This window comes from Emys orbicularis, chromosome 25 (genome assembly GCF_028017835.1).
Source record: "Emys orbicularis isolate rEmyOrb1 chromosome 25, rEmyOrb1.hap1, whole genome shotgun sequence".
NCBI lineage: Eukaryota > Metazoa > Chordata > Testudines > Emydidae > Emys > Emys orbicularis.
The window spans coordinates 10,190,366-10,202,423 of NC_088707.1; the positions used below are offsets into that span (position 1 = coordinate 10,190,366).

Here is a 12,058-nt window from a genome sequence, read left to right on the forward strand (position 1 = left end):
CCCTTTGTGCGTATGCATGCCAACGATACAATCTTTAATAACACGATCACATACTATTTTGTTTGCCACCGGACCCTCAGCACACAGCATGGACAGTGCTCACAGAAGAGGCAGGTATTTGACATTTCTTTGTAGCCTGCTCATTCAAAGGGCAGCTCAGGTCTTATTTAACGCACCCCACTCCAAAGCCTGCACTCAATACAGAATGATTGATTCCCCCCCCGGATGCTTCTGTTGGGCGTTCACCGGAGTACCCGAGTGCTTCACAGACATTCATGAATTTATCTTCACAACCTCTTCACATGAGGGGCTGCTGTTAGCCTCGTTTTTCTGATGGAGAACCTAGGCCCAGCGAGATTAAGGCTGGGGCCTCACCAATGCCGAATAGAGCGGGACAATGACCTTCCGTGTCTTACATATGACACTCCTGTTAATACAGCCCAGAATGACATTAGCTTTTTTTGCAATGCATCACACTGTTGATTCATGTTCAATTTGTGATCTACTATAGCCCCCAGATCCTTGTCAGCAGGACTATCGCCTAGCCACTTGTTACCCATTTTATAGTTGTCCATTTGATTTTTCCTTCCTAAGTGAAGAACTTTGCGCTTGTTTTTACTGAATTTCATCTTGTTGAACTCAGACCAGTTCTCCAATTTGTCAAGGTCATTTTGAATTCTAAGCCTGTCCTCCAAAGTCTTGCAACCCCTCCCAGCTTGGCGTCATCTGCAAATTTGATCAGCATGCTCTCCGCTTCATCATCCAAATCATTAAATGAAAATATTGAATAGTACCGGACCCAGGACTGACCCCTGTGGGACCCCACTAGATCCACTTCCCAGGCTGACAGCAAAACATTGATAACTAGTCTCTGAGTACAGTCCTTCAACCAGTTGTGCACCCACCTCATAGTAATTTCATCTAGACCGCATTTCCGTAATTTGTTTATGAGAATGTCATGTGGAACTGTGTCAAAAACCGTATTAAAATCAAGTTATATCACGTCTACTGCTTCCCCCCATCTGCTAGGCTAGAAACCTGTCAAAGAAGGAAATTAGGTTGGTTTGGCATGGTTTGTTCTTCACTATTTTAATCTTATTATCTTTTAGATGCTCACAAATTGTTTAATAATTTGTTCCAGTATCTTTCCAGGTATCAAAGTCAGGCTGACTGGTCTATAATTCTCTGGGTCTTCTTTGTCCCCTCTTTTAAAGAGAGGTCCTAGATTTGCCCTTCTCCACTCCTCTGGGACCTCACCCATCCTCCAGGAGTTCTTGAAGATAATTGCTAATGGGTCCGAGATTGCTTTAGCTAGTTCCTTATGTACTTAGGGTGAATTTCATCAGTCCCTGCTGACTTGAATACCTCTAACATATCTACATATTCTTTAGCAAGTTCTTTACCTATTTTGCGTTCCTTCCTCCTTGTTGTTAATATTCATTTTGTTGACTATCTGGTCATTAACCTTTTTAGTGAAGATCGAAGCAAAATAGGCATTAAAGCCCTCAGCCTTCTTGATGTCACCAGTTACTAGCTCTCTTTCCCCATTAAGTAGAGGATCTACACTTTCCTTTGTCTTTCTCTTGCTGCTAATGCTAATGCTAATAGAACCTCTTCTTCTTGCCTTTTATGACCCTTGCTAGTGTAACTCATTTTGTGCCTTTGCCTTTCTGAGTTTGTCCCTGCGCGCTTCTGCTGGTCTTTTGTGCTCCTCCTTAGCAATTTGTCCATGTTTCCACTTTTTGTAGGATTCCTTTCTTATTTTCAGGTCATTAAAGAGCTCCGGATACAGCCATACTGGCCACTTCATATTCTTCCAATCTTTCCTTCGCTTGGGGATAGTTTGCACTTGTGCCTTTATATTGTCTGCTTGAGAAGCTGCCAGCTCTCCTGAACTCCTTTCCCCCTTAAATTTCCTTCCCATGGGACTTTACTTGCAAGTTCTCAGCGCTTGCTAACGTCTGGTTTTTTGGAAGTCCTTTGGCCTTAGTCTGCGGCGTTCACACCTTCCTTTCCATAGAATCATGACATCTGTCATGAGCACTTGCACCCAAATTGTCTAAGGTGCCACAAGTCCTCCTGTTCTTTTTGCAGAGTCACTACCGATTCCTCCGGTTAGTCAGAACCAAGTCGAAAATGGTGACTTCCTCCACTTTCTGAAACAAAAAGCTGTCCCCGGGACATTCCAAGAGCTTACTGGGAATTCTGTTTTGCCGTGTAACTTTTCCAAAAGATGCCTGGGTAGTTAAAGTCCCCCAGTCCTATGAGGACTTGTGTTCAGGGCCGGCTCCAGGCACCAGCGAAGGAAGCAGTTGCCTGGGGTGGCCAGTAGAAAGGGGCGGCACTCCATCTGCTATTGGGGCGGCACGGCCGGGGCTTCAGTGGCAATTTGGCGGCGGGGGGGTCCTTCACTCCCTCTCTTCCTCCTTCGGCGGCAGCTCAATCGGTTTTTTTCCCCCTTCGCCGCTTGGGGCGGCAAAAAAGCTGGAGCCGGCCCGGGTCGTGTTTTGGATCTTTCTGTTGTTTGTTCTAGAAATGCCTCATCCCCCTCCTCTTCCTGATTTGGTCACGCTCCATTTCCCTTCCTGAAACCTGCCCTGGACCAGTGTGCAAGGCTGTGTTCCTATTTGACTAACTGGTGCAGAATGGCTTTGGGATCCAGCAGCTCTGTGCCCATCTGACAACTGCCCTCTTGGCTGGGACCCCAGGGACTGAACCAACCTCCTGCCTAGCATGGGCCAGAAACGCTCAGCCAGTGATCCCTGCATCCAGCCAGAGTGAACTAGAGCGTATCCTTTAGAAAAGAGCTCCAGCCTTGCTCCAAGGACTCCAGAGACTCTATCACACCCACTGTGCAGTGGGTTGCTCGGCACGTCCTCTCCTTATGCAGAGTTATTCATTCGGAGGGGTTCCGGGGACGTGTGCAGAGTGTGCCTTGAACATCTGGATTGGCCTCCCTCTGCGTTTACCTCACCCTTCCCGGACCCCCTGCCAGGGCTGCCGAGAGTGGGTTCGGGCCCCGGTGAAAAGTTTTTTCGGGCCCCCCAGCAAGGGCGGACCGGCTAAACAGGGCCGACAAGAGCAGGGGGGGAAGCCGGGCCCAGGGCCCCCTTCTGGACCACCAGGCCCCGGTAATTTGTACCGGCTTCCCCGCCTCTCGTCGTCCCTGCCCCCTGCTGCATAGCCTCCCGCCCCCCGAGTGCTCCCTAGCGCACACCTAGAAGAGGCAACTCAAGGGTGGCGTGAGGCCTTCCCCTGCCCTCAGGAGCTGTGCGGGACTTGGAGCCGTCTCTTCCCCCCTGCCCCATTCAGACATGAGACTCCGACCCCACCGCAGCAGGTCACCCCTGGCCTACAAAGCATCTGGCCAGACCTGGTGCCCCACAAAGCTGACCATAAAACTCCCTGGCAAAGAGACACAAGGACGGCTACTGCCAGGCTGCAGCCACTAGAGGGGGCAAAAGCTTCTTAAATTGGGAGTGAAATGAACGGAGGGTTATTTGCTGCACTATGTGATCCTGCAGAGACAGCTCCTTCCACGCCCGGGACTGACCCCCCAGTGCAGCCGGGCCCAGGGAGCCTCTGGGTGAGGTGGGCTTTGCTAAGGGATCTCCACGCTGTGGTGGGGGGTCTCCGCTCTGGGCTGCCCAGGGTGTCTGGTTGGGTGCAGGTATATTGGGGGGGTTGGTTCTCTGCCATCCGATGCATGGCTCTGGCTGGGCTCAGGGGTCCTTGCTCCAGCACTAGGCTGGCAATAAGGGGCAGGGCCCCGACAAGTTGGGATGTACCTTATCTGTCTGAAGTTTGCTCTTCTTAGCCCCGTTGCACCAGCTCCTGATGCCCCGTCACAGGTGGGTGGCAGAGATGAGTAGGAACAGCTCCCAAGACCTCCCCTTCTGGGAGGAAGTATGACCTAGTGATTGCAACGCAGGCATCGGCTCCAGAAGCCAGGCGCTGTACCAACAGGTAATGAGAGACGGCTCCTGCCTCAGACCGCTTCCAATCGAAATAGACAAGAGGCGGGGAAACTGAGGCACGGGGGCGGTGAAGTGACTTGCCCAAGGTCATGCTGCAGATCAGTGGCAGAGCCAGGAACAGAACCCAGGTCTCTTGACTCTTAAGCCAGTGCCCTTTCCTTAGTTCAATTACTGAGACTGTCAGCTGTTTGGGGCAGAGACTGTCTTTTTGTTCTGTGTTTGTGCAGCTCCCAACACTATAGGATCTTGATCCACGGCTGGGACGGCAGGTGCTGCAGGAGGGCAGTGTACCATTAAATCCGGGCTGGTGCTGTATACTAAACCTCTCTGGCCTCCTTCCCTTGTATTAGGGAAAGTAACTGTGGTTTTGTGTCTCCCCGGCCAGCCAGCCTCAGAGCTTCTGGGGAGCAGCAGTGCCTTGCTAGAGGGCAATAAAAAGACCCCGAACAGCTGAAGACAGGCCTTTGTGGTGGGGAAGGCTGGTCTTGTGGCTAAAGCATGGGCTGGTGACTCAGGACTCCTGGGTTCTTTTCCCAGCTGTGCCAGTGACTCCCTGCAGCACCTTGGTGAGTCTCCTCATAATGGTTCCTTCTAATCATGAGATCTATGACGGGAACTTCCCAGAATTTGCCAGCCTCAGGGAGAGCCAGTGAGCTCGCAGGAACTCGATCCTTCCTCAGCTCCAGGGATCTGTGACAGAGGATTTTCATACCAGGTTAGCTTCTTGGGGGGAATGATCCCTGATAACCCCTGACGGTCACACACAAAATGCTGGAATGAACAAAACTTCTGCACAACGCAGGAAATTCCACCTCGTACATCCACCCTCCGCTCACCGTTGGAGGACTGGCTGGCCCATGGGACTGGTGCTAGTAGACAGGGTCAAAGCAGTCCTGTTGAGAGACATTTGGGGCCCCGCCCCCACCCATTTCACCCCAGTTACAGGCATGTTAGGCCTCCCTGAGTTTAGGACCCACGTACAATGTCTCCCCCCCCCCCATCAGCCCTGGGTCAAATGCTGCTCAGAGTGGCAGTGACCAGCAGGGCTTGGCATTTTGTGGTCTGGAACGAGCTGGTCTTAGTCAGGTGCCTATGGAGACGGTGTTACGAGGCTCACCATCCCAGAGCACTGCCCCCCACAGCAACACCCAGCGCGGCAGCACTCCTGCCTCAGTTTCCCCACACCCATCTTCAGCCTCCTCCCACTGGAGAGGTGCTTTGCTGCAGTGACTTGGGCCCTCCGGCTATGTCATTACCAAAACTCCCCCCCCCACACACTCCTGGGGTATCCAAATCCAAAGCAAGCAAAACACAAAGCCTTTGCCCCACTAATCAATTGGGCCCGGCCCTGTCTTTCCCCAGGGGTCTGTCCTCTCTCCTCTGATTCAAACACTTTTCTGCCCGCCCTCTGGGCTCAGCTTTCCCCCGGCCCACGCTTCTTTCCCTCCCTGCCCTCAGCCCCTCCTCGTAAGGGAGCCTCTAGTTTGCTCCTTGCTCTTCCTCAGCCTTCCTGCCTGGAGCCTGCCACACACCCCTGCCTGCCTTGTGCACTTCTCCGGCCCTCTGCTCTGCTGGGCATCCTTCCTCTTAAGCCCAACACCCAGCTCAGGACAGGGACTCCTGGCCCCAGGCCTCCTGGCCCCTGTGGGGGAGGCCGCCTTGTTCCTGGCGGGCTTCCAGTTTATAGAACGTTGCCACCAGCATGGCAGACCCAGCACGGAGGCCAAGGAATGGGTGGGTCATGAGGATGAGAAGGATTGAGGAGACACATTGGGTGGCACAGGGTGCTGGGAGTTTGCGCTGCTGCTGCTCACGCTGTCCCTGATCTCTGGAGAACTAGAGGCCTCCAGGCTCCCGGGCTGTCAAGCTGGAACTCGTCACAAGCACATTTAAAAATAACAGCAGTCATAACTGGCAACGCATTACCGGAGACGGGTGGCAACTGGCGTCAAGATGTCTCTATTGCCACCATGACCAATCAGTAGCAGGGATAGACCTCAGGTCCTTCTGCTCCGAAAGCCCATTCCCCGCCCAGTCCTGCTCCAAAAGTCACTTGAGCTAAAGGAGAATCTCCACTAAGTGTTAGCAATATAGGGCTTATGATATGCAGTTGAGCATTACTGATTCCATCCAGTGGGGGGCAGTGGTACACATACAGTCTAGCCTGTTCACTACAAAATGTAGTAATAACCAATGGCCGGTCTTTGCCCTTACCGTCCTGAAGCTTTCAACTCTCACCTGTCCTGTCAAGGTGTTTATTGGCCCTCAGGGTGAATCCCATGGAATAACAGTAGGGCCCAGATCCTCACATCAGTGGAAGTGAGGAGATTAAATACCTTTCAGGATCTGGGCCAGGGCCAGTTTCTGCGGGAGCTGTCCCTGCTTTAGCTGCTCCAAAATCCTGATGTGGAGTATGGATGGGAGACTCTGCAGGATAGCACTTGACCTTGCTTCTCTTCTCTGAAGCCGGGGGGATGTTTTGCACCATGGTAACAATTCCAGGCTTGCAAACTCCTGTCATTGGATTGGATGCAATCAAGAAAACTTTGGATTCAACTTTTAGGGGCTGAAGCTCCTGCTTCCTTAGGGACTCTTTTTATTTTATTTTTTTTTAAAAAGGAAAGGTGGAAGGATACCAGCACAGGAAGCATTTTTTAGCCTAACATCAACGTATAAAAAAAAAAAACCCAAAAAGGTTTTCGCTCTGCATTGCTCACCAGGCTCTGAGATTAACCACTTTGCCGTGAACTTTAAAAACACGCCCTCCTTAGGCACTTTAAAGGTGGCCTGCAAAAAGGGTTTGTGCCTCTTTTTTGCTTCTGAACGATGGATGGGGGAAGGCCTGGCAGACTGGTTGGGATTTTTAAAAGATTTTATTTCTGTCTGGAAGGCCAAAACTGGGCTTTCCTGCTTTGATTGGAGGTCTCCTTGGAAGACTCAGAGATGCATAGCAGGAGCTTTCAGAGTTTATTTCCCCAACGTAGCTTTCCTCCCGAAGAGTTGGAATAAAAGGCCTGAATCCGGCAAAGACTTAGGCTTTGTCTTCACTACCCGCCGATCCGGCGGGTAGCAATCGGTCTATCGGGGATCGACTTACCGCGTCTAGTGAAGACGCGGTAAAATCGATCCCTGATCACTCTGCCGTCGACTCCGGAAATCCACCTCGGCAGGAGGCGGCAGCGGAGTCGGCGGCAGCGCGGCAGCGGTCGACTTTCCCGCGTCCTCACCGCTAGGTAAGCCGACCTAAAATACGCAACTTCAGCTACGGTATTCACGTAGCTGAAGTTGCGTATCTTAGGTCGGACCCCCGCTGTAGTGTAGACCTAGCCTTAGGCATCTGCATTCGGTATGGCTGTGAGTAGCCCCAGTTAAGCGGATGGGACTTTGCTCCCATGTAAATGTAAACGTGTGCCTAAACCCTGGAAAGGAAATTTTTTAACTTCCCTGCGTATGTGTGATATCCTAACTAGAGCTGGGCGCCACTCTTCATCTGAACCGTTTCTTCGCTGAAAAATGCAAACCTGGGTTGACCGAAACGTTCTGTGAATTTGTGTTGAATTTGCTAAATTGTTTCAACAGGAAAAAAAAAAAAAACCCACTTAAAAAAAATCGGAAAAAATCAAAATGTTTTGTTTCTACATCTTCACATCAAAACAACTTTTTGTTTAGAAATTTACCTCCCTGTCATTTAAAAGCGAAACCCCCTACGAACGACATGAAACGTTTTGGGCTGGGGTTGAACATCCAACTCCAAACCATGGGCTGGTTTGCTTTGGGATGGTCAGCGGATGGAAAAATCAGTTCTTCCCCCAGGGCTGGTCATACCCTTACACGTTCCCCGGCGGGCAGGTCTTCAGGGAAAGGCCTGAATAGCGAATGTTAAAAAACAAGCAATTAAAAAATACGCTTTTTAAAACTTTCAGGCCTTCTCTATCTGCCACAAAGAGCCAAAAATGGGCACGAGTCCCATACCTTTCCGGGTTACAAGTCACCCTTAAAAGGAAAGGAAACCTCCCCCCTTAGTCCTGTCCCACCTTGCTGCAAAGTTACTGTTCACCCTCCCTCAGCCAGTCATCTTCAGTCCCCTCTCAACACCCTTCCTGCTATTAATCTCCATTTAAGCCTATTCTAAAGCCCACAGCTCCGATAGCCTTCTGCATTCCGCACACGGCAGAATCAGCCAATAATTATAGTCACAATAAGGAGAGAGGCTTGTCTGCCAACCCCAAGCAAATAAAAAAGAAACCACGACAAAGCCAGCCAGCGACAGCTCTAGAAGGGTTCTCCCCTTTTATGGTGCCCCAGCATGTTCACCGTTAGCTAATAGGCTAATGCTAACCAGCCAGCTGAGATCAGACAGCGAGGGGGGGCCGCCTGCGAACAGGAAGTGTTGCCGGGTTGGTAGAGAGAGGTCTGGCAATGGGGAGTCCTGGTTTCTAGTCCTTGGTCTAGGGGGAAGTGTGCTTTTCAGAGTCAGAGCAGTGGTCAGGGAGCCAGGAATCTCCGGATTCTCAGTCATCCTGCACCTTGCGTAACCATTGGCACCCGCGCCAAACGCTCTCAGTCTGATTGGGTAGCACTTTGTGCTGGTGTAAATGATAGCACCGGGTGCAGGGCAGTGGGGAACGGAGCCCCTGGTTTCTATTCTACTCACAGCGTGGCCTTGGAGCCAGTTGCTTAGGCTGAAATTTCCCAAAGTGGGCAGTGATTTGGGGGTAGGTCTCTCCATTTTTGGATGCCCGGATGGGGACCCCAAGGTGACCCAAGTTGAGTACCTAAAAATCAGAGACATCCCAAATCAGTGGCTGTAGTTTGGCCTTAAACTGCTCTGTGCCTTAGGGTACGTTTACACTGCAAAACCCAAACCGTGCCAGCGAGTCTCAGACTCAAGGCCTGTTCTGTGGGGCTGAAAATAGCAGTGTAGACATTCCGGCTCAGGCTGAAGCCCGGGCTCTGAATCCCAGCGTGGTGGGAGGGTCCCCAAAGGGGAACGTCTACACTGCTGTTTCTAGCCCAGTAGCACAAGCCTGAGTGACCTACTTGACCCAAGTTCTGAGACTCACTCCTGCGGGTCTTGTTTTACTGTGTAGACGTCCCCTTGGTTTCCGTATCTATAAGACGGGGATAATAGCTCAGGTCCTGAGAGGCGTGAGTCATCTTTGTAAAGGAATTCCCAAGGCTCAGCGGGAAGACGGGATGGAAGATCAAAGGGCTGTAGGACGCAAAGCACAGACTGTGGAGATTAACCCTGCGCCGGTGGGTCTGTCTGCTGGGGGATTGAGCTTACAGAGCGACTGGTAACCAACCCGCCGATTCCCCCCTCCCCAGGGGATGGACGTGACGCGCCAGCCCTAGGAAGGTTATAATAAAATCAGGCTACAGACAATGGCTGGCCCTGCTCTCACCTCTGCCCCCAGCATCCGCATCAGCTGCCTCTGGGTTTGGTCCCTACATGGATTTCGGGGGGTGGGGAGCACTCTCTGAACCCCGGTCCGCAGCTGGTCTGTCCCAGCCACTCGGCCTCTCCTGCGGCAGGTCAGACATAGGAGGCCCCTAACAAGAATGATGGAGCGGCAGAGTCCAGCCAGTGGGCCAATGCATCCTCCCAAAATAACAGACCAGAGCAGGAGTCCCCTCCACTCCTGGCCGGACTAATTTGTGGGGGGACCTCATGGGGATGGGGTCTGGAGATAGGGGGTAGCTACCCCCCACTTTGAAGCTGCTTTCCCAGCCAGGGGAGTGAGGGAAGGGGTTTTGGCATTGCTAGGACTCACCTGAAAATTCTTCTTCCATTCCCCACCTCTTCAGAACGCCATCTGCTCTCCTCCATCCCCTGGTCAGCCCATTTCTTCCCTCTGCCTTCTGCTCTCCTCAGCCCCTGCTGGTCTCAGCTCCCTGTCTCCCCAGTCCATCCTGGGAATTGGATGGGGCGAGGGTCCTGTGAACAAAGTAGCAAGCGGGCATGTGGTTAAGGCTGGTATAATGTGCATGCCCAAGGGGGCAGAGCTAAGGGTATGTGCATGAGGGGGCAGAGCAACCTTCATTGTGCCCTCTCCTAACTTCTGAGCACTCAGCTTGGCAGCCTTAACATTCCCAGCAGGTTGTTTTTCAAAGCATGGGAGACCCAGTGGGGGAGACGTAGGGGGCACAGCCCATGGGCTGGGGGTCCAGAAATGGGTGGGATGGCACTGAACTGGGGGGGGGGGGAGATGTGAGGGGGGCAGCACTGACCTGGGGGGAGTCCAGAGTGGATGAGCGGGCAGCAGTGAGTGGGGATGGGGGTCAGGAGTGGGGAAAGCCTTGTCTAGGGATGGGTGGGAGACAGCCGTACCCAGCAATAGGCATGTGTGTCAGGACCAGGCAGAGGCCAGCCCGGTCTGGGCAGTCAGGAGTGGGGGAGGTTAGCAATGAGCGGGCATGGTGGGGGCTAGGAGTGGGTGGGGGGGCATCATTGATCTGGAGGCAGGGTGTCAGGAGTGGGTTGGGGCAGCAGTGAGTGGGGGGGAGGCGGTCCTGGGGGACCAGAGAGGGTGGAGTTGACAAGTGATGATTTTTTAACACCGCATAGACTTTCGATTGGAACTTGCATTTGTTCAGTTCCCAGCCTGCAGGATTCAGCCTCTTCTGTCTGTGTTAATTTCACGACTGGGAATGTGCATCTCTGCTTCGCTTTCCTAGAGCACTGGGGGAGACTAGGGATTTGGGGGGACTGAGGACGGGGTAAATTGCAATCTCCTTCTTCTTTGCTTGTAGATTTCCCCTCCCTGTGCACCCCTTGCCTTCTCTCTCTGCTCTGTTTGGGGGCTCAGGTTTATAATATCCTTGCACAGAGGAATCAGTGAGTGAGACATCTCTCAGCTACGCAAATTGGCTGCCTAGTTGCTTGCTGCCTTGAGGAAGTTTCTCCAGTACCTGACGCTTCGCAGTGAGGAGAGTGAGGTAGTGACGGACCTACCCCAGCCCCTGTCTTGGCTCCAAACCAGGAGTGGCTTTTCTCTCTCCCCTTGGGTGGAGATTCTGGATTAAAACAGCGAAATGAACGGGACCTTTTTCAACCAGACTGTCATGGAGCAAGGAGTTTATTCCAACAGGACCCAGGACCTGGGCACTTTGATGGGTTGTTGCAACGGCACCAGCTCGGTGGTGGCCAGCGATGGCGGGTCGTCCATCCTGCTGCCCGATGAGAGGAGCCTCTACATTACGCGGGTGGTCCAGATTGCGGTGCTCTGCATCCTCTCCTTGACTGTGGTGTTCGGGATCTTCTTTTTGGGCTGCAACTTGCTCATCAAGTCGGAGAGCATGATTAACTTTTTGGTCAAGGACCGCAGACCGTCTAAGGACGTGGGAGCTGCCATCATGGGGCTGTACTGAGAGGATCCCGGGAGTGTGTAGGCAAGCGAACGGTATGGAATTCCGGTTGAGAGGTGCAATCCCATGCACATGGGGGGGCCGGGTGTGGAATCCGGACTTCTTGCAACCTGCTGGTGTACAGGGTAAATCAACCCTTCTGTGCTGAATGAAATACGTGCTGGCGAAAGGGACGGAGACATCTTTCCGGCTCTGTGTGAAGCACAAAAATAAAATTGTCATCCTAATGTTGCATGCAGAAATGTTTGACGTTTTGCATGAAAACTTGCAAAAACAAAGTGAAGGATTGGAATCTTTTTGGCTGTTACCTTGGATACTGTTACCTGTTTCTTAAGGCTTTTTTTTAAAAAACAAAACAAAACAAAAAAAGTGAAATGTGGTGTGCAAGCCAATTCAATGAAATGTTTGTGGGGGCAGGGAAAGTGGGGTGCTCTTTGGGTCTTAAAGCCAAGACTGCATGCTAATGAATGTGCCTGTCTGTTTCTATTTTCGGACCTCAAGCATGGATCCTTTTGTAAATCAAGAGTTTTGTAATTGGAAAAACACGTTCTTTTTGTGGTTTGTTTTTAAATGCCTGAGATCTCCTCGTCCATGAACTGGGAGTTTCTTTTATTTAATTAAATCTACTTATTTATTGACACTATATTGAAGGAAGAAAAGGTAAAACAAAAGCATGGCTTTGTTTTGGGACCTTTTTAGAATGCGACATTGTT

The 12,058-nt window shown here is 51.7% G+C and overlaps 1 protein-coding gene across 1 annotated transcript; it reads left to right on the top strand.

Annotated features, from left to right (window-relative positions):
* The first annotated feature begins 11,012 nt into the window (after positions 1-11,012).
* Positions 11,013-11,348, top strand: RPRML (reprimo like). The gene has a single exon (XM_065422849.1). The coding sequence runs from the start codon at positions 11,013-11,015 to the stop codon at positions 11,346-11,348; it is 336 nt and encodes a 111-aa protein (XP_065278921.1).
* The last annotated feature ends 710 nt before the right edge of the window (positions 11,349-12,058 follow it).